The 23,346-nt window shown below is 41.6% G+C and overlaps 1 protein-coding gene across 1 annotated transcript in view; it reads right to left on the reverse strand.

The window, feature by feature from the left end:
- tnpo3 (transportin 3) overlaps window positions 1–23,346 on the reverse strand; it is a 71,506-nt gene that overhangs the window by 24,243 nt on the left and 23,917 nt on the right. Inside the window, exons 8-15 of the mRNA XM_078235734.1 lie at window positions 21,627–21,773; window positions 20,305–20,412; window positions 18,004–18,095; window positions 16,223–16,362; window positions 14,586–14,777; window positions 11,629–11,720; window positions 11,299–11,375; window positions 1,413–1,473 (exon numbers count right to left, since the gene is read on the reverse strand). Coding sequence (XP_078091860.1) covers window positions 1,413–1,473; window positions 11,299–11,375; window positions 11,629–11,720; window positions 14,586–14,777; window positions 16,223–16,362; window positions 18,004–18,095; window positions 20,305–20,412; window positions 21,627–21,773 — 909 coding nt within the window. The remainder of the gene's footprint in view (window positions 1–1,412; window positions 1,474–11,298; window positions 11,376–11,628; window positions 11,721–14,585; window positions 14,778–16,222; window positions 16,363–18,003; window positions 18,096–20,304; window positions 20,413–21,626; window positions 21,774–23,346) is intronic.

Below are 23,346 nucleotides of genomic sequence, written 5' to 3' on the forward strand. Positions count from 1 at the left end.
CTTAATGTATACACACATTCCAGCTTGTGGCAGGAAAGGGTAATACCTTAACTTAATATGCTAAACTATAAGTGAATGTATCTAGGATCACTTCACACAATGATTTTAATATGACTTATGTTAAGCAAATCTATGCAAATTGATAAAGAGCAACGAGATCAGTGATCAGATAACCAATGTTTGGAGATGTGGATGACGGTTGACCAGGGTGTGACAGTCCCACTATTTTTCAACTAATACAACGGGATCTTTGATATCCATCTGAACCAACTAACAAGTAGACAAGGGTCCTTTTTCGACATCTCATCGATGTCCAACAACTTCAGCAATGCAGCACTCCCGAGTTGCATAATGCATTTCAGCCGGGATACCTACTCAAGCCCTGAATCGGGGCTTTAACGTGTAACGATGTGACTTAACTGGGCTAAGTTGTTGAACAGCTTGAGGACTATGCAATGTGAGCTCACATGAATGTCACATGTTACTGATTTGAAACATAAGGGGAGGAGCTCAACTGAAAACAAAAGAAATGCATCGGTGGCTCACTCCTCCCAAAGGGTGCAAATGGGGGCGAAGGAAGAACAGCTCAGATTCCATGTACCAAGTCTGGACTCATCTATTGAAAGACAGCAGCCAGTGATACTATAACTGTCAGTGTCTTCAAGAAAGGAAGGGATAGCACAGCCATATTTTTTTAAAAAATTAATTCTCTGGATATGGGCACCGTTGGTATGGCTGACACTAACTGTCCATCTGCAGTTTACCTTGAGATGGTGATGGTGAGCTTTCTGTTTAAACCAATGCAGTTTGATTGACAAAGGGGTTCGCACAGTACTGCTAGGTAGGGAGCTCTAGGATTTTAACCCAATGAATGAGCAGCCAATATATGTTCAAGTCAGGATGGTAGGTGACTTGGAAGTGATATTTTTGCAATACTACTGCTGCTCCTGTCCTTTAAGATGGAAGAGATTGTTTATTTGGGAGGTGCTGCCCGAGAAGCCTTGGCAAGTTGCTGAAGTGCATCATGCAGAAAGTAGACAGTCTGCAGCCACGATGTGCCAGTGGTGGAGAGAGTGGATGTTTAAATTCCAAAGGCTGTCACCCTTCACCTATAGCGCTCTGAACTGCTACTCCAATTGTATCTGGGACTCGAGTCTCAGGCCACTAGACGTTGATTAAACCAAGATTCAATAAAGGGATGGACTGAGAAGGACAAAATACAGGAATGGATGTGTCAAACCACAGAGCCCATATTTTCAAAGGAGCCAATTCCAAGATGGAGTTGGGTTGGAGGTGAAGGGCCAGTGGTTAAAATGTAGCAAGTCAAACAACCCAACAGCAGATCCCATACCCACAACAAACAACTCATCCATCAGTAACACAGCCTGTGTCATTCTGACACATTCACTTACTTCATGTATCACCTTCTGACATGGATGCGTCTGCCCATTTTCGACAATAGGGTTTGTGTGTCTGAAACATGAACAAGTTAAATCATTAATAACACATCTGAAATTCTATATAATGCTAAATACAGAAAAGAAAAGAAAAGATGGTCATGGGTACAGAGGGGAAATTAGTAACAGTATTCATACAAAATCGAAATTAGGAGAAGGCCAATCGGCTCTTCAAACCTGCTCTGCCATTCTACAAGCTGATGGCTAATCTGATTTTAACCTCAACTCTACACTCCTGACTACACTGATAACCTTCCGCCTTCTTGCTCATCAAGAATCTATCGATCTTTGCCTTTAAAATGTTGAAAGGCTCTGCTTCGACTGCCTTTTGAGGAAGCGTTCCAAAACTCATACCCCACAGAGAAAATAATTTTCCTCAACACTGTTTAAATGGAGGACCATTTATTTTTAAACAGCGACCCCTGGTTCTACATTCTCCCGCAAGAGGAAACATCCTCTCCATATCCACCCTGTGAAAGTTCCCTCAGGACCGTACATATTTCAATCAAGTTGCCTCTTACTCTTCTGAACTCCAGCAGATACATGCTTAGCCTGTCCAGCCGCTCCTCACAAGACAACCAGCCATTCCGGGTATTAGTCTGGGAGCCCTCCTTTGAACTGTTTCCAATATATTTATATCCTTCCTTAAATAAGGAGACCAATACTGTACACAGTTTCCCAGGTGTGATCTCACCAATGCCCTGTTTAACTCAAACATAACCTCCTTACTCTTGTATTCAATTTCCCTTGCAATAAATATTAACATTTTACTAGATTTGCTAGCTTTTGCCAGGAGTTCTCTTTCAAACTTCAACATTCTTCCATAATGTTCATTGACCCACCACTCCACACTTCTGACTTGGTGTGACCCGATTCATGATCTGTGCTCAAGCAGTCTTCTCACACCGAGTTAACATGATTGAGCACAGGTGGCAATGATCACAAGGCGGCAGAATCATCAAACTGATCTGTGTGAAGGTCAGGTCACTTGGACATTTGACACTTTACCTCAGTGAGCACTCACATTGTTTACACCAATTGGTCACCTCTCTATCTCTCGCTCCTCCCTAAAACACACCTTCAACTTTTGAGCATTTAGTCACCTGCCCTAGCATCTCCTTATGTGGTCTAGATCTAGATTTCTGTCTGAATTGATCCTCTGAAAGAGTCTTGAGACACATGTTACAATCCCAGCTGATGTTACTATTGGGCAGTCAGATCCCAGAGTAGAAGCCTAGCTCGATAGATTGCAAATTCTGTTTTTTTGTTTAGAGACATGGATGAACACAGGACAGCCAATTAACTTTTAACAAAATAATGAAACCTTTATTAAAATGAAAAGATTAACTATAGTACACTACTCCATCACTCCGGTTATACCTTTTCAGATATATACAGATTTATAAGGATATATTCTTAGTAAGTACACAGTCCATGTAAACCAACAGGCAAAATGTGGTCAGACACACCTCTGAAACAAAGTGACAGATGCCACCCAATACAACTTCTATGGATTTCTCATCAAATCCCCCAGATCCTTGTCACACAGTCAGCTGGTCTCACTGGACTTCTGGCTTTCAACACAAATATTCCCAAATTCCACTCTCTTAGAACATGCCTGGAATATTTCCCTAAATAATGTTTTCTCTCAATGCCTTCACCAAGGATCCACCTCCAGGATTTCAGCCTTTCTTTTCAGCATTCCTCACCTTGGATTGCCACATGCATTCAAGCTTCCACACAGTCTCTCAGGTACCCAGCCATGCCAACAGAACAACACTACTTCAAAGCCTGTATTAAGCTGTCAGTAACCTGAGGACAACTTTGGATGTCTGGCACCTTGCAGCCCTGTATTTAACTGGGAGCCGCTCTCTGCCTTTTTCTTTAACTTCAGTGAACAGCACCATGTTTGGTTTCATCTTCTTGTACTTTTGACTTCAGTCTTCCCAGGACTCCTCTTTTCATTCCCTGGTTTCTGGACATTCTAGTCTTTAACTCTGGGACTTGCATTCTACCCTAACTTTATTGTCCTGCTTTTACCGGAAACTTCTGTTCTTCTTCTGGATGGATTACCTGTTTCAGGCCTCTGGCTGCTAAGCAACCACTTTTTTTTTTTCAAAGCCTGTAATTGCTCTTGCATCATAAAACCTAAAATACAACGCTTGTAAAGTGAAACCAAACTATAGATTTGGAGATACCTCCGTCTAACATGAAGCCAACCTGAAGTTTTAACCTTTCTTAGCACAAATACAGAAACACAAAATTTAAACTTAAACTATATACTGACTATATCTGATCAATCCCTGCCTTTCCAAATGTTGGTTAATCCTGATCCTTAGAACTTTTTTCAATAATTTCTCTACCACTGTATAGTATCATAGCAAGGAAAGAGTTAAAACAATACCTAGTTCCAAACTTCGCACAGCAAGTTAAGTGCAGATCCACAGTTTGTACAGCAGGATGAAGTTAATCTTTGGGATGTCCCATCGGACAATTTGTACAGCAGAGTAAGGGTTAAAACACCCAGCGGTTCCATTGTTCACACAGCAAGAGTAAGTGTTAATCACCGTGTCATTTGTACAGCAGGCTATGGGTTAATCACTGTTTGCAGTTCCTGTTTTCTGAGGTAGTAAATTTATGGCAAACTGCCCGAGAGAATGTGCTAACTGCGGGAACAAGGTTATAAGGATGGTTTTCATTACATCGCTCCCCTGATGGATCAGCTGTTGCAAGCTGTGAGCAGCTGAGTCATAGAGACCAGGAAGGTCCCAGGTTCAATTACCACTGAGCCCAGTTAGCTGATGTCAGCTGGGTTGCAGCAATAAACCACAATGCACAGTGCTGGGAACTGTGCACACTCGTGTGTGTGAGAGTGTGAGTGAGATTGGTTGTCATATCTCTGCAGCTGAATATCATTACATTGGCTGCACATGTGAGGAATTAAGGTGTCAGGGCAATCAGCATCCATGGAACTGTACGTAGCCTTGCAAGAGTCAATAGCATCAGCAGGAAGGAAAGACAATGGAGGGTAAGAAAAATATAACATCCTGTTACTGATAAGACCATTGGTCTGACCTCAATACAGAGGAGGAGTGGAGGGCAAATCTTTGTTTCATTACTGAATACAGCAGAAAGTTCAACTGTATGGTGTGATGATACTGTGCCTCTAAGTAATGTATTTTTAATCGTGTCTCTTTGCAGGTTTTTAAAGCAGCTTTGAGCATTTTATTGGCACCGCTTTGTCTGTAGATGGTGTCTCTAATTGTTACTAAAGCAATATAATGGACATCAGGTTTATTTTTAATCTGGTTTCATGCAGTGCACTGGGGATTTATGGTCCTCTTGGAATTGCTGGGTGGAGCATGACTGACAGGTCAGGTAATGCCTGGGGACAGTTTATTTCATGATGTGGAAATGCCGGTGTTGGACTGGGGTGAACACAGTAAGAGTTTTAACAACACCAGGTTAAAGTCCAACAGGTTTAATTGGTAGCAAATACCATTAGCTTTCGGAGTGCTGCTCCTTCGTCCACTCCATCTGACGAAGGAGCAGTGCTCCGAAAGCTAATGGTATTTGCTACCAAATGAACCTGTTGGACTTTAACCTGGTGTTGTTAAAACTCTTACTGACAGTTTATTTCCACAGAAAAGTCCAGGTTTTTAGTCTGAGTAGTAGTCGGTAGTATTCTGAGTTGGACAGAGCAATTGCGCTTTTCTCCTCTCTCTGGAATTGGAAATTCTGCTGTCTGTGAGCTGCTGTTAGAAGCTCATGGGGACAGGCAGTTTCTCTCTCTAGAGGCTTTTGGGAAAGTTCCAGGACTGGGAAGCCTCAGAGATTTAATCAAACATCCAATGAACCAATTCACAGTAGGTGTTAAAAAACTGAAAACCCAGCATTACATGAGCATACTTGCTTTCTGTGCCAAGTCTAGGAAGGGGTGTACATTTGTGGGATGTTGTTTGACTTGGAACATCATAGATAGCTAGCTGTTAAGGTCCATACTATATCATGTTTAAATCTTGTCATTGATAATTGTTTTGCTAAATCTTATTATATTTTAACTGTGTTCTTAAATAAACTATGTTTGATAAAAGCTTCCTAGTGGATCACTAGAATTATAGCTGGAGTGACACACCTTATGCTCACCCATGCCAAATTCAAACTTAGGGTCTAGGCTATCTTCATAAAACATCTTGGGGTTTCTGGCCTGGGTCTTCACAGTGGTTGTAGGGGGACTGAGAGCTCAGTGTAGCTTGCAGGTTAGGGATATGGATTCATAGTTTCAGGGACAGAGTTCTCTACATCAGTCTTGCTGGCCCAGGGAGGAGAGGTGGCTAGAGCAAGGGCAGTCCCGGGCCACCTGTGGGCACTCATCCCTGACTGTGTAGAGAGCTACAATGCAGGAGAGCTGCTGGCATGTGGAACACAAACCAAGACCAGGAGAAAAGGAAGAAGAAAAAATAGTTCTTAAAGACATGGGTGCTGTGTCAGTATGAGTTCCATGTCACTGAACCTGTTTTATAATTGGTTGTTGTGGAATTCTGCAAACAATCATAGAATCTCTACAGTGCAGAAAAAAGGCCATTCAGCACATCGAGCTTGCACCAACAACAATCCCACCCAAGTCCTATCCCCATAACCCCACGTATTTACCCTGCTTATCTCCCTGACACTATGGGGCAATTTAGCATGGCCAATCAACCTAACCCACACATCTTTGGAAAGGCAAAAGGGGCAACTCCAAAAGAATGGATTGTCACAGCAGGCAACATGAGACAGCCAAACACTTCTGTCTCTCATTAACTAACCCAAGCAGAAGCCTTGGAGTGGATTATCACAAGCAGTGATTACGCGATTTCAGAAGAGCCTCGTTGCTGGACCAGTAATTCAGAGGCCCAGGTTGATGCCCAAATCCCACATGGTAGCTAGTCAGATTTAAATTCAGTTAATAAATCTGGAACATAAACTCGTGTCACTAATGATGGCCATGGAAACCATCACTGATTGTTGTAAAACGCCATCTGATTCACTAATGTCCTTTAGGGAAGGAAATTTCCCGTCCTTACCTGGTCTGGCCTGCATGTTACTCAACCCACAGAAATGCAGTTGTCTCTTAACTGCTCTCTGAAATGGCCCAGCAAGCCATTCAGTTTAAATGCAACTAGAAAAGGGCAAAAAATACTGTCCTTGCCAGCACCACCCATAGTCCATGAAAGAGTAAAAACAAAAAACCTAATGCTGGTTGTGCAAAATATTCATACTACGCCAAATTAAGTATATAACGAAACAAAACTGCAGATTCTGCTCTTGTAAGCGTGAGCAGCATCTGGAGAGGGGAGTTTCAACTGTGTAATAGAGGCCCTGGTGGGTACAGGTCTATCATTGGTGGTAGGAGAAATCCCAGATGGTGGATTAAGGACATTCCACAACACCAAAATGTACTGGCCTCAAGAGTGGTGTTTTAATCTGGTTCCTACGCCTTTTCAGTGCCGATGCATCAAACCATACCTAAGAGAATAATGATCTTGTATCTTAGAAGAATTTTCTCTCTGCAATCTAGTTTAGAAACATGGAAGTTTATGACATTAATACCAGCACCCATTAAAACTTGCTCTAGTCATCACAGACTAAATACTATAAAACAGGCTGGGCGAATGACTCCTCCCACAACATAACATCACTCAGTTATTAGAAACTACAGGAAGAGGGGGACTAATCTTAAAACTTCTCATTTGAACTCCTGAGCCTCCAGCAGGCCAGCCTACAAGAGGTCAAACAACAGGGAAAAACTTGCTGAATGTGCATCCTGAGGTATGTGGGAAGCCATGTGACCATCAAGTGACCCTGACAAACATTATTTTGTATTGGATAAACTGTCAGTAATTAAAGTTGACAAGGCACTGGGACCAGTTGAGATACATGTATGGAAGTGAGAGTGGAAATTGCAGGGGCACTGGCCATAATGCTTCAGTCTTCCCTAGACTCAGGAGAGCTGCCCAAGAACTAGAGAATTGCATACGTTGTGTCTTTGTTCAGAAAAGATTGTAGCAATTACAGACTAGTCAGTTTAACTGGAAGGGAAGCTTCTAGAAACAATTATTCAGGATGAAATCAATAATCACAAGGAAAAATATGAGTTGATTAGGAACAGTCAGCATGGATTTCTTAAGTGAAAATCATATTTAACTGGTTGGAGTCTTCTGAAGAGAGGAAAAATCCAGAGAGGATTTTTTTATTCATTCATGGGACATGGGTGTCGCTGGCTGGGCCAGCATCTATTGCCCATCCCTAGTTGCCCGAGGGCAGTTGAGAATCAACCACATTACTGTGGTTCTGGAGTCACATGTAGGCCAGGCCAGATAAAGATGGCAGATTTCTTTCCCTAAAGGGCATTAGTGAACCAGATAGGTTTTTCCGACAATCAGCAATGGTTTCATGGTCATCAGTAGATTCTTAATTCCAGATATTTTTTATTGAATTCAAATTCCACCTTCTGCCGTGGCGGGATTCGAACCCAGATCCCCAGAACATGAGCGGAGTTTCTGGATTAATAGTCTAGCGATAATACTACTAGGCTATCGCCTTCCCTCATTGATGAGAATAGTGATGTGGCGTATATGGGTTTCCAAAAGACATTTGATACAGTGCCACACCACAGACCTGAGAAAAGTTGTAGCTCATGGAACAAAGGGGACAGGAGGAACGTGAATACAGAATTAACTGAGTAATATGAAGCAGTGAGTAATGGTTATTTTTTAGACTGGAGGAAGGTTTCTCATACTGTTCCACAGGTATTGGGATCCTTGCTTTTCGTGATATATTTTAATGATCTAGATCTTGGTAGACAGGGGACAAATTCATAGTATGTAGATGATACAAACTGTGAAAAGAACAGTATAGAACTTCAAAACGACAGAGAATCAGATGGAGTGGGCCAATGAGTGGCAGATGAAGCTCAAGACGCTGAAATGTGAGGTGATTCATTTTGGTAGGAAGAACATGGAGAGACAATAGAAAATAAGGTGTACAACTCTAAAGCAATAGGAGCAGATGAACCTGGGTGTAAATGTGCATTAAGTTATTAAAAATGGCAGGACAGGTGGAGAGCATGGTTAGTAAAGCATATGCTATTCTAAGTTTTATTAATAGGGGCATAGAATACAAGAGCAAGGAGGTTATGTTGAACTTTGATAAAACATTAGTTAGACCTCAGCTGGAGAATTGCATACAGTTCTGGGCGCCATACTTTAGGAAGGATGTGAACGCAAGAAAGTGCATGAGAGGTTTACAAACATGATTCCAGGGATGAGAAACTTCAGTTATGAAGATGTATTGGAGAAATTGGGACTGTTTTCCTTGGAGTGAAGGCAAAGGACAGAGTTGTTAGACATGTTCAAAATCCATGGGCTGGACAGAGCAGACAGGAGAAACTGTTCCCACTCATAAAAGAATCAAGAACGAGAGTAATTTTTTTTCCGCGCAGCAAATGGTTTGGATCTGGAATGCTCTGCCTGAAGGTGTGGTGGAGGCTGGTTCAAGAGGGCATGAGATGATTATTTGAATAGACACAATGTGCAGACCCCTATGAGGAAAAGGCAGTAGGATGGCACAAAGTCATAATGCTCATTTGGAAAACTAGTGCAGACACGATGGGCTGAATGGCCTCCTTCTGCATCGTAATAATTCTGTGATTAATACTTACCATCTCTACCTCAGGTGATGAATCAGTATTCCTCATGGTGAACACTACTTCGAAGCACGGAGAATAGCAGGAGCAGTGAATACACTCTGGGTGGGGTCCATTTTTTTTCATTCATTCACCAGGAATGGGCATGGCAACGGTAACATTTATAGCTCATCCTTCCCCTCGAGAAAGTAGTGATGAGTTGCCTTCTTGAATTGCTGCAGTCCATGCAGTGAGAGTGCTGCCACAGTAGTTAGAATCATCATAGAATCCCCATAGTGCAGAAGGCCATTTGGCCCATCGAGTCTGCGCTGACTCTCTGACAGAGTTTCTTACCCAGGTCCTGTTCTCCCCCATCCCCATAACCCCGCACGTTCACCATGGCTAATCCATCAAACCTACACATCTTGCGACATGGTCAATGCACCTAACCTGCACATCTTTGACTCTATAGATAGTTACATGGGTACAATGGGTGTAGAGGGATATGGGCCAAATGCGGGCAATTGGGATTAGTTTAGGGGTTTTTTTTAAAAAGGGGCGGCATGGACAAGTTGGGCGAAGGGCCTGTTTCCATGCTGTAAACCTCTATGACTCTCTCTATGACTCTATCTTTGAACTGTAGGAGGAAACCGGAGCACCTGGGGGAAACCCACACAGACAGGTGGAGAACGTGCAAACTCCACACAGACAGTGATCAGAGGCTGGAATTGAACCCAGGTCCCTGGTGCTTGATGCAACAGTGCTAACCATTGTAGGGAATTCAAGATTTCTGACCCAGCAATGGTGAAGGAATAATACGTCTGAGTCAAGATGGTGAGAGACTTGGAAGGGAACTTAGAGGTGGCAGGTGCCCATGTACCTTCCAACCTATTGTACCTGCATTGGCCTTTTGAAAGAGCTGTGATTGAATCAGATCAAAGCTCTTCAGTCCTGCTGCAACCAATCACAAATGATGATAGATAATTAAACAACCAGTGGGAAAAGGAAGCTCCATAAGCATCCCCATCCTCAGTAACGACAGAGCCCAGCACCTGAGTGCAAAAGACAAGGCTGAAGCATTTGCAATCATCTTCAATCAAAATTGCCGCGTGGATAACCCTCATGATGTCTGCAGCATCACAGAATTCAGTTTTGAGCCAACTTGATTCACTCCCTATAATATCAAGAATTGGTCAAGCACAGTGAATGCAGGAGAGCCTATGGCCCCAACAATAGTGCTGAAGATTTGTGCTCCAAAGCCAGCCACACCAGTAGCCCCAGCAAACTACTGGTATCTATCCAACAATGTGGAAAATTGCTCAGGTAGATCAAAGAACAAAGAAAATTACAGCACAGGAACAGGACCTTCGGCCTTCCAAGCCTGCACTGACTATGCTGCCTGACTTAACTAAAACCCCCTACCCTTCCGGGGATCATATCCCTCAATTCCCATCCTATTTACATATTTGTCAAGATGCCCCTTAAAAGTCACTACCGTATCCACTTCCACTACCTCCCCCGGCAACGAATTCCAGGCACATGTCCACAAAAAGCAAAACAAATACAACCCGATCAACTACTACCCCAGTCCACTCTTAATTATCAGCCAAGTGCTATCAGGTGGCACTTATCTACCCATTGATGCTGTGTCTGGGTTTTGCCAGTGTCACTGAGCTCCAGGCTTCATTACAGCCTTGTTCCAAACATGAACTAAACAGCTGAATTCCAGAGGCAAGAGTGAATGTCTTTGACTTCAATACAGCCATTTGACCATGTGGCATTGTGGAGCCCTCATAAAATTAAAACCAATGGGAAGAGGGGGAGATCTCTCCACTGGCTGGAGTTAAATCTCCCCTGACCTTTCCCAGCTTAAGGTACACAGAAAATCTTTTGTAGTCTCTCCAATGCCTTGACATACCTCCTAATATGAGGTGTCCAGAACTGGATACAATTCTGGGTATTCCAGCTGAGGTCTAGCCAGTGATTTTTCATAACTTACTAGATTTTATACTCTTTTCTGCTTCAGATTTCCAGCATTTGCTTTTAACTCTGTTGCAACTGTTGTTTCAATGACAGGCCCTTTACAAACTTTGTTATTCCAACAGCACAATAGGGAATATAGCTGCACCATTACTACAGCGCAATAAAGATGGTCTTGAGAAAACATAGTCATACCTAAAAATAACAGCTAGCCGATCCAGCCATATGGTGGGGTCCGTAGCGAGGCCGTTGGCAGGCTCTTGTGCCAGGAGCTGGAAGTAAAAGAAATCATGCTTACTACCTGATGAACTGGGGCTTGAACAGGTGGTGACAGCAGGGAGGGGAAGTGAAGAGACTCTGTTTCAAAAGAGACAGTTTTGTGACATGAAAAGCCCACCAGAAATTGAGTTGGGAAGATCCCGACATCAGCAGAGAGGATTAGCAGAAGTTTGCCACAAGTTTGAGCTGCAGAGATATTGTATTAATCCACTAGCCACTGCCCATTTTCTGACTCTACACTCTTACCTTTTTCAATGCCATGACTTGTACAGCACACAGCTCACTGAGGCATTCGGTAATCTTCTCCAAAGGGAGCCGACAAAGAACAAGTGCTGTGCCTATCACGAAAAAGGAAATTTATATAATTAAAAAACACAGAATTTATCTTCCACCTCGATGTTACCAGTTCCAAGCCAGATTTGGGGTCTCTTAAATACATTAAGTAAGTTATACATGCAGATGGTACAAAAACAGAGTTGGCAATTTTAACTTAGCTTGCTGTGCAATATGGGCAGGTTCGGCCTTTTGATGCATGAGGTTAAATTACCCCAAGTACTTTTTTAAGGCACAAAAAGGAATCATCCGGCTGAAAATAAAAATCACAATCCTCAGTGGATTGATCTCAACCCCATCTTGCAGTGTTCGAGGTGGAACCCTCAAACTCAGCTCTCTGCGGAAATTAGACTTTTGGTTCCAATTATTTCACATTTCAGAGCACAGTACAGCCCCGTCTCTCAAGCCCTCCACATTTTGATCTGGACTGATGCACAGAAGTACTAGAAGGCAGAGTTAGCTCAAAGCTGCCCAACTGTAATGTAGGAAACGCAACAGTTAATATGAGCACAGCAAACTTTCACAAACAGCAATATGATATCTAAGAGATTATCTGGTCATTATGCTGGTAAATATTGGCCAGGGCACCAGACAGACCTCTTCTGCTCCTCTTGAAGGAGCACGTGAGCGAGCAAAAGAGGCCCTCAGTTTAACAAGTCATCCGAAAGAGGGCAGCTACTGACAGCACAGCACTACCCCAGTCCCATACTGGGGGTATCAGCCCAGGTTTCCAACCTGTGGTCCGTGCAGAATAAATAATACAACTTTGTGTACCTTTAAATATCATAATTGATGTTACATTATTATTCACATTTTTTTGAACCATTTGATTTATTATTGTCACATGTATTAACATACAGTGAAAAGTATTGTTTCTTGCGCGCTATACAGACAAAACATATCGTTCATAGAGAAGGAAATGAGAGAATACAGAATATAGTGTTACAGTCATAGCTAGGGTGCAGAGAAAGATCAACTTAATGCAAGGTAAATTGCATTAAAGCATTGTTAGATAGTTTAAACGAGTTAGAATGAAGTTTTAGAAGCATAGAACGAGAATAAAAGATAGAATCTATGTTCTATGTTCTATGTTCTAATTAGAAGGTATGCTGGGTACAGCTTGCAAGAAGTCGCCTCGCTCCGACGCCATCTTGGATTTTTTGTTTTTGTTTTGGGATTGATTGGTCGAAATGTGTAGGAGTTAGCACAGGTGGGGCCCATGCTGGGTTAGGCCAACACTGTGGGGTTGTTCCACATGCAAGGACAGTGGTTCCGCCACCAATATCCATTCTCTGCAGCATCCATAGGAAGGCATCAGTTGCAAAGAAAATGCCTGCCGATTTCATGACCGTTTTGGAGGAAGCAATTAAAACAGTTAATTTATCAAGGCCCATCCACTGAAATCGCAAATATTTGCAGCTCTATGTGACAAGATGGACAGAGTTCACCATCACTGCTTCTACCCACCGAGGACCACTGGCTCTCCGAGCAATGATACTCACGTCTTTTCAAGTGACACGATGAAGTGAATTATTTTTCACTTGCCTCACAAAGTTTGCATTCTCACAACACTTCAGCGATTTTCAGTGGCTTGTAAAATTGGCATATATTTTTCATCACTTAAATGGTCTCAATCTTCAGGGAAAATCGGTGACAGTTTTTTACGTGCAGGACAAAATGGATGCAATGATCAAGGAAAATAGAGATGTGGGCCAAACAACTAGTCAAATTATGATTTGTTTGCGAATCTGTCAGATTGTTTGGCAGCTTCCAAATAGTGTGAAACATGACATCAGGGAGCAACTGCAAAGCTTGAAAACAGTTATGCGAGTACTTCCCTGTTCCCAACCCAAAGTTTAACTGGATATGAAATCCCTTTGCGAGCCTTAATGATGACATTCTCACATGCCTGACCTCAAGAGAGCAAGCCAGCCTTGTGGAACTGTCCTGTGACAGTGCTTTAAAGCTGGATTGTTCTCAGGACTACCTGACTGACATTTGGCTTGAAGTTGCTTCAGTATCGTTCGATGAGGCAGTAAAGATTCTGATGCCTTTTCCTACAACCTACCTTTGCAAAACTGGATTTTCAGGGCCTGCTGCGTTGAAGACCAAATAGCAGAATAAACTTAATGTTGAACCAGATCTCCGATTGAGTCTATCATTCCTGGAACCTGACATCCAGCGTGTGACGTCTGTGAAACAACATCCGCCTTCTCATTAGGTAAGCGTTTCGTACAACTTACCTTTCTGTTTCCACTGGTAGATGTACAGCAGGTAAATGTGCTGTGACGAGTGCAACGTACTTGTGAGTGTGCATCAAAAACTATTAGAAATAGCTGCGTTTTTCAAGTTGGACTCCTGTCAGCCAAAGGCTATGTATAAAAAATGTTCAAAATGGCTTGCATACGTTTTGGTCCACAAAGGCTTTTGGGTATGATCTAGCGATCGGCATAAAGGAAAAGGCTGGGAACCGCTGGCCTCAGGTATAAGCTCAGGAACCAGGCTGATCTTCACTTCTTAGACAGAAGTGAATGTGCTAGCCACTGAGCCAGATCTATACACAAAAATAAACTTAACACCAAACATAAGTGTAAACTCAGTGCTCAAAAGCACCACCTGAACATTGACACTGTTGCCACCAAACTTATTCCAACCAAGTATTCTCATTCCTAAAAGGCCCTTTACCAAAGAGCCTAGAAGTTAAAAAAATCTAAAATTTGTGCTGCTAGATATCTTCCCAATATTAGTAACATTTCACACACTCACCATCATACTTTGCCAAGTATGAAATAATCTTTCCAGCACTAAGTGAAAAGCTGACAGTAATCAGTTGGTATCAGAGTATGCAATACAGATTAAGATCTGAATACCTTTCAGGAGGCCAATGGCAGCTTCATGCGAGAGGCTGAAGGTATCAAGAGAACGAACTATCTCCAGGAGGCCCTCAAAGTGCTGAGTCATGTGATCGCGGCAGGAGGAGCAGATGTTTTGAATGGCTTTGGCTGATGCTGATGCGAGTGTTTTCTCCCGCAGTCCCTTCATTAAATAATTTAACACTGGATCTAGTTGGGGCCAGGAAGGAAGAACACAATTTTTTGGGTTCATTATTATAGATAGAATTTACACAATAGAAACAGCCCAATTGGTCAACTAATCCATGCTGGCATTTATGCTCCACACCAGCCTCATCCCATCTTATTTTATCTAACCCTATAAACATATCCTTCTGCTCCTTTCTGCCTCATGTACTTAGCTAGATTCTACTTATAGACATCGATGTTATTTGTCCCAACTATACCACATGGTACAAGTTCATTCAACATTTTATGATGAAAGTTTCCTGAATTCCCTATTGGAATTAATAACTATCTAATAATTGTCGCCCCTAGTTTTGGATCTGTCTACAGTGGAAGCATCTTCTCTACATCTATCTATTGAACGTCTTCATAATCTTAAAAGACCCATATGAGGTCATCCCCTCTGCATTTTCTCTATTAGAAAGCTTTTTTGAAAGATTTAACTGACAGGAAAATGAGCTGAAAATGCTCCCAGAAGCCTCCCAAATTAAAATCAACAAGTCACCAGGCCTCAATTCCTCCAGCTTTGCCGAGCTCTGTGATCTCAGATAAATAAATGGTTTGTGTTCTACAATCCATGGTAACCATGGGCCATAGATTTAAGGTAACTGACTCAAGAGTCAAGGGGGAGATGAGGAGAATTATTTTTCTTTAAAACTGCTTTGATGCTCTGGAACATACTGCCTGAAAGGCTGAAGGTAGATTCATCAGTAACTTTCATAAGAAAATTGAATGCATACTTGGAAAGGAGAAATTTACAGGGGAAAGAGCGAGGATTAGTGAGATTACATGGATAACTCTTTCCAAGACATGAGGCAGAATGGATTTCTGCTGTGCCCCATCTTTCTATTCTCCGTGACTCTGAGTTATGGTGGAGAAATAATCAACTCGGGGTTAAACTTCAACATTAAATTTCAAACAAAAAAACCCAAGGGTTTAAAAATGTTATTTGTCTATTTATTCACAATATAGTCAGCTGAAATCAATAGTGACTCCCAATTACATAGCATTTTATCAATTCAAACAACTCAAAGTGATTCACATAATCAGTGACTTTGTGAAGTGTAATCAAAAGAGGTAAGCCACCATACAGCAGTAACATCGTACAAAGAACTGTGAGATGGGACTGCAGAATTACACTGCACTGACAGCACAGAAACCAGTGTTTCTGGTCCACATGAGCTTCCTCCCATCCTACTTAATTAAATCCTAACATATCTTTTGATTCCTTTCTCCACCAGTTAACCTGTTTCATGGCTAGTGCTGGTTGAAGGACATGAGGAAAACCTATTGCTCTTCAATAGCACTTTTCAAACATACACCAGGCAGAAAGAAAAGTAAGTCACAGGATATACTATGACAAAGACACACAGGGAACACGAAAATGGAACTTTACCATCACAGTTGCTGTACACAATGATATCACACACCTAAGAATCTGGGATTTCTATCAACAACCTCATTCAGTTCTCCGACCAGTTCAATGCTAGTGAATCGGACTGCCATGTGCACAGTTTCTGGAAGCTGGACTACAGCCTCAAGTACTTCAGCCAAGGTAGGGTTATTGTCACTAAAAACACAAAGAAAAGCACAGAATGAATTATGTTAGAAAACAGGGATTTTGTTTTCCTACATTTAATCTTTTGCAATGGTTATACAAGTATTCTTATTGTGCCTCATTGTGTATCAAAAACTACCAAAATCCATCAGATACTTTCAGGTACAGTAACTATTAGGTATGGAGATGCAGAAAACATTTTGCAGACAGCAAGATCCCTCAAACAGCAACAGGATAAACGATCAGGTCATATGTTTTTGATAGTCCAGGCTGAGAGAGAACTTTAGGAGAATTCCCAACTATTCTTTGAACAGTATGATGAGATTTTTAATGCCCCCAGAGACATAGAACCATCCGTGTAACAAAGAATCCTTCAAGTAGACCCTGTGACAATGTAGCATATAACGAATACTGCACTGATGTGTCAAAAGTAGTAGATTGCATGCTCAATTCTTTGAGGCGGGATGTGAACCTGGTAGGACAAGGGCAGCGGATGCATGAGAATACCATCATCTGTAAGTTCCCCTCTAAACCACACACCATCCCACCTTGCAACTATGACACTGTTCTCTCCAAACCACACACCATCCTGCCTTACAAATATATTACTGTTCCTTCACTGTCACTGGATCAAAATCCATATAGGCTGCAGTGTTTTCGGAAGGTGGCTCACCACCAGTTCTTAGGGACAAATAGGGATGGGCAACAAACGCTAGCCTTTCCAGCAATGCCCATATCCCACCTTTGATTTCAAAGAGCAAGAGAAATACCAACTGAGCCAAAAGGATCAGAAAATATTTTCCATTTCTCAGGCTTTTTAAACCAAAGTCTAAAGAGTTCCAAAGCCACAATTTCTCACCTGCCTGTCAGAAGCCGTTGAGCTGCCTGACCCAGAAACTACTGAGAAATCCACACAGCCGGCAGAGCCTGGTATTGAACAGGTGGGTAGCTCCACAGCAGCCAATTTGAAGTGAGCTTTCTTTGCCTCTCACCCAAACAACTTGACCATGAGGCTCAACAGCTAAATATGAGCCTATCTTCAGCTAATGTCCACACACAGGCACAATACAGCTGGGAATCACAAGACAGTGATCGGAAATATGATCTGTGCTGTTTCATTTAATCTAACATTGCAATCTTATCCCTAGAAAATAGATATACTTAGAACAAAGATTACTCTCTCTCTCAACTTCCCCTTCCCTTTCTTTTGGGAAAAGTGAACTTCAAGTCAGACTGTAAGATTATGAAGGAGCTTGAAGCTGATTTCAGCAAGTCACTAACTGTATCGGAGTCCCAGGAGACACAAGTTAAAAATTAATTTGGAATAAGAAAGGCAAATCATTTCCACACAAATATTCACAAAGCCATGGAATAAGTAACAAGAGGAAGACTGGAGAATAAATGGTGAAAGATTATTTCCAATGGGGCACGAATTCAAGAATAGCACCAAAAATGTAAGGAAGGGAGACAAAGAGTTAACGGAATATATTACAAGTGCCTTGAAGCAAAGTCAATTTGCATTTAGTGGGGAAAATGAATAATAAAATAATTTTAAAAGGTATGTGGAAAGAAACAGCTCAGTTCAATGGGGAGCAACACAGTGTTCGAAAAAACAATGAGCTTTCCAGAATTTTATAATTCTATTTTACTTACGGATCTACGCTTTTTGCAATGGATGCCATGATGAACAGGACAGCTTCAGTGATCTCCCAGGATGGCCCACTGTCTTTCAGTGTGGAATAAAGCTTAGAAGATGAATAAGACAATTCAATATCATTAAATAGAAATTTACACAAAAATGCTTTTAGAACTTGGAACAGTAGGTCGTTAAACCCCTTGAGCCTGTTCCACCAGTCAATTAGAATGCATATCAACTCTAATTATTTCACAACTTGAAAAAAATGAAATGGATCAAAGGCATTTTGCCCACAGTGTACTCTGCACAGCGCATATATGCTCTACCTTATCATGGAATCTAGTCACCAATTTAATCATCTTCTACATGCAAATCTAGACTCGAACCCTCCTAGTCTTCTGCATTACTCCAATTTTGGTACACTATCCTCAATTTCCTTTACCCCACTTCTGGCAGCTATGCTTTCCTTTGTCTCAGCTCCAAAAACCCCTCTAAATCTCTCCGCCTCTCTCTTTTTCTTTAAAATTTACCTTGCTCCTTAAAATGTACTGTTGGGAAAATCATGCGTTTCAAAATTATATATTCTTTTACATATGGAAAGTTATTGTTTTATCTGGACACTTAGATGCTGACCTGGAGTTTTTATAAAGCTCACCTTCGACTGGGAACAAGCCTATCTTCTTCCAAGAAATCACCTGGTCTGCACAGTACTTGAGGAAGATCTGTTTGTTTGTTTTGAACTGCAAATTATTTTAATTGATGGGGTGGGGGGAGAACTGAAAGGCTGCAAATTGCATGATGAGCCAATCTTTACATTTTGACCCTACTGATTTTGAAGTCAGTCTTGTTAGGGAATAAGCTGAAAAAGGCTACCCTACCAGACTCGCTCTCTGCCTTGTCTGAAATTGGGTGTGGCTCTCAACCTACTGCCAGAGAATCTTCATCTGCGTGTAACTTGTCTGCATTTGGACCTGCAAAGCTGAGACAAGAAGAATTGATCCCGTCCTATGTTCTCCACTACTCCGAAGTCCCATTGGTGAGAACTTCCAAGACTATAGGCCCGTCTTCACATGATGGAACTCTAGATCGACAGCGTAGAGATCCCGCTAACTTTATCCTGATACTCTAATGCTCATCTCTACAGAGAGGCCCTATCTGTTTGTCCTTTGTTGATTTTTGCACACACATGTTGGGGGGGGATTTTTAAGAGATAAATAGTTATACTTTCAGAGTACAATGTGTGTTAACCAATTCTTGCAAATGGTTAAAGAAAGTTTTGTTTTATAATAAACAATCACTCCGAGTTTATTGAAAGAAGCCTGGCTAAAGTCCCTTTTATTCTGGGTACCAGTAAAGATAAACAATTGGTCATTTTGGTGAGTAAATTAAACTTTTAAATTAATGGTATGACCTGTGGAGTAGTGGTCTAAATATTACGCACACTCCTCCCATCCCAGAAGTAACAGTATCTCATTGACCAAGCTTTTGGTCACCTGTACTAAAATTTCCTTCCTTCGCTCAATGTCAATTTTTATCTGATTACACTCCTGTGAAGTGCCTTGAGATATTTTACCGTGTTAAAGGTACTATATAAATGTAGGTATCTGTTATTCTAACATTAACTCCATTCATCTACTTAATCTCCTTCCATTGCCCATGCACACGCTACCTTATCATGAACTCTATTCACCCAATGTTTTTATAAAAAAATATAAACTCTGAACACACACTGACAGTGTATAGATTCCCTGGTCCCTTGGAGCGAAGGAAGCATTACACTATTATAAATGGGTCATGCTAAAATAGCAAGTAAGAGAGTTTCATACAAGATGTTCACACATTAAAGTTTCTACAATGTCATTGAGGTTTTTATACCTTACGGGAGATTTTTTTTTAGTTTTAATTTTCTCTTCTAAATGTTCTGACACCTGACAATTTAGTTCCACTGATGGCAGCCTTTCACCAGTGTCTCACCACTGCATCTTTCATGTGGGAGCCAGATGCTGGTTGAGAGAGAGAAAAATCAATCAGGGTTTGTCTACTTGTTATCCAGTGACCAACAGACAGGACAAATCTGGACATCTGGCAAGGACAGGTTCAGCCACAATGGCTCCCACAGCCAAACAGCCATACCGTTATGATCTTGATTGACAGATGAAGGGGGATCAATCGACAAAATTACCGCAGAGCTTGCAGCATTTATCAAACCTTGCTCCAGCACGAGTCAGTACCTTCAGAAGTCAAATCTAAAACACGCGCACAATATTTCTCTTAAATTATGATCCATGTTCAGATTCTTTCTGAACCTCGTTTCTCACCTGTGTGAAACATTCCATCGAACCAACCAGGAATATCACATCCTTCACAAGATCAGACACTCTCATCCGGAACTCCCCAAAGTCATCGGAGTCTTCTGGAATTCCATCCTGCAAAAGGTGCCAGTGAGGTTATTGTAAACAAGCTAATTACTTGGAGTACCATCACAAGACTAGAGGTCACATGCATAAAATTCATAAGTTTTCACTAGGGCGAAAGAAAGATAGAAAATCCTCAATTCACTCTTGTAGGATAATGAACGAGTGTAATAATTGCCAAGAATAGGGATTCAGGATCGAGTGTTACCATAAAAAAGGAGCTAAACCAACATCTTCAAAGAAGGGGGACTAAAGTGAAAGATATTGACAGCACTGTTTAAATGTTTTTCACACAACCTTCTTCCATAGATTATGTACAAATCTACCTTATCGTAAGTCAAAAAGACTCTACCCACCAATTTAATCTTATATATCCATATAGTACACATTACCCCATCAGAGACTCAATTCCACCTATTTAATCTCCTTCCAGAACCCACGGACACTCTTATCCTCTAGCTGACTATATCCATTTCATCTTCTGAAATTCTATATAATTACCTTTTCATCATAAAAGTAATGGAGAAAAAAAATCAGATTATTTCTCCATCCTATATTTCAACCGTTTAGACTGACCTGCTGCCCCTTCAGGTTTTCTCATTTGCGGTTGCACATGAACCACAGAGCCTAGTGAAATATTTAGCTGGCTTTTATTGGGGGCAGAAGTTAGCAGCTGGTGAGATTGGCCTCCCTCTCAATGGCTGTCAATCCGATAGTGCCCAGTCAAAGAAGTTGCTACTCACTGTTTCGCTGCATGGGTTAGGATATTGTCCCCAAGGTGTTCATGTTTTTTAATATTGCATAATTCGTTCCTGAGTCAGAGACAAAAGTGTTCTGGACTTAGATCCATCAACACTGCTGAGTCAACAGGTGATAGTTGGCATCAACCTTATGGGAAGGGGATGAAAAAGCACAAGATCAAGCTGAGCTTTGCTGTTACATCCCTCAATTGAACAGCACCTCCCTAAACATTATTGAGGCTCAGCGATAAAGGAACCAATTTGGGAAAGACGCCAAGAGAGATGTACTCCCATTAACTAAATTATGCAGTTTCTTTGATGCCATGTCTCCAAGTTACATACACAGGTCGCCTTCGACATCATGGCAATCCATTCCTACTGGTTATGAACACACACCAATGGTCCATCAGCTAGATTCCACTAATATCCCTTCTCAGGAGGCTACTCTGGCTAAAAAGGTCATGAATAAATTCATGAAAATCTTACATGATCTGGTTCTAACTGGCAATGCCGGGCCAGGGCGTGAAGCAACCGCTGAATGTATGGACGAAAGACAGCGTGACGTGACGGGTCATTAATTTTGTAGAGATGCTCTCCCAATCTGTACCAGAAATTAAAGCTGATCTCCGCTACCTGCATAAACAGAAAGGATTCATAAACCAGAAAAACAGGACAGTGCCTGCTTAAATACAGCTTACCGTTTCTCTAAAAACGTATTTTCGACAACACAGAAAAACTAGTCAATAAGTTGCAGACATTATTTAAGAGGACTTATATTCCTCCTGAACATCACCAGGATGTCCTCCCTTCATCGTTTCATAGTGTTCCTAACCACCACCATCAGTGAGAGTTTTGTAACCACTTGTGCTACTGCTCTAGGATTCCAAGACAACCAAGGCCTAGAATTCAGAGCAGCGTTGAGTGCTGCATTGTTGCAAGTGTCATCTTTCAGAAAAGATGTTAAACATTGGCACAGGTCATCTATTTATGTGAATGTAACTGATCCACTGGAGTAATTCAACAAAATAAAATCAGGAGTTTTTCCTAAGCACATTAGCAAACAATCCTAATTCAACTAAAAGCAGGTTCTCTGGTCAGGGCTCACATGCTATTTATGAGATCGTACAGTGCTCAAGATAGTGCCGTTGCTGACATAATAGTGACTGCACTACAACGAAGTACTTCGTTGGTTCCCCAGCACTTTGGGAAACTGCTTTATTGATGCAAACTCTTTATATCAATAAATACACTGTTACATCGCTCAAATCTCTCTCTCTAAATGCAACTCAACTATAGTCGACCGTGTTACTGTTGAAACTGTTCTGCATTAGAATACATGCTTTAAGTTGTTAATTAAGCACAGTTCTCCCTAACTGGGGAAGGATCAAGACTACATAAACCAAATCACGCTGGGTGTCTGGGAAAGTCTGTGACTTTACTTTGTTGTCTTGGAAATAAAACTGTTTTAAGGTACAGGCTAGCTTCAGAATCATTCTTCCTCAGCATACAATTAGAATTAACAGACCACAATCTGTTCAGCCAGAGAATCATCTGCAATTATTCTGCAATGAGAATCATCCACTCTTGCACTGTAACTACAGGTATCCCCCCCGCAAGGAATTATCCTTGGTTCCATCCCATTTCTCATCTACGTGCTGCCCCTTGCCAGATCAACCAAATATACAGTATCAATTTTCACATGTTGACTGACACCCAGCTCTACTGCAGCAACACCTCTCATGACTTCTCCACTATGTCTACATTATCAGAAGCTTGTCTGACACCCAGCATTGAATGAGCAAAATTTTCCTCCCATTAAATATTGTCAAGATTGAAGCCATTATTTTCTTCTCCCATTATAACCTCCATTTCCAACGCACCAACTCCATTGCTAACCCTGACATCTGTCTGAGGCTGAACCAGACTGTAACCCCAAAATGAGCTTCTGACCACATATTGCGCCATCACCATCACTAAGACCTTTGTAACATTGCCCGACTCTGCCCCTGCCTCAGCTAACCTGGTGGCAAAATTATCAACAGTACCCTTATTATCAATAGACTTGATTATTTCAACACACATCTCACCAGCTTCCCTTATTCTTTGTAAAATTCAGGGCATTGAAAACTCTGGTGGCCATGTCCTTCCTCTCACCAAGTCCCATTCACCACTGTGCTCATTAACCTACATTGTCAGACACTAAGAC

This window comes from Mustelus asterias, chromosome 19 (assembly GCF_964213995.1).
Source record: "Mustelus asterias chromosome 19, sMusAst1.hap1.1, whole genome shotgun sequence".
In the NCBI taxonomy this organism is placed as follows: Eukaryota; Metazoa; Chordata; class Chondrichthyes; order Carcharhiniformes; family Triakidae; genus Mustelus; species Mustelus asterias.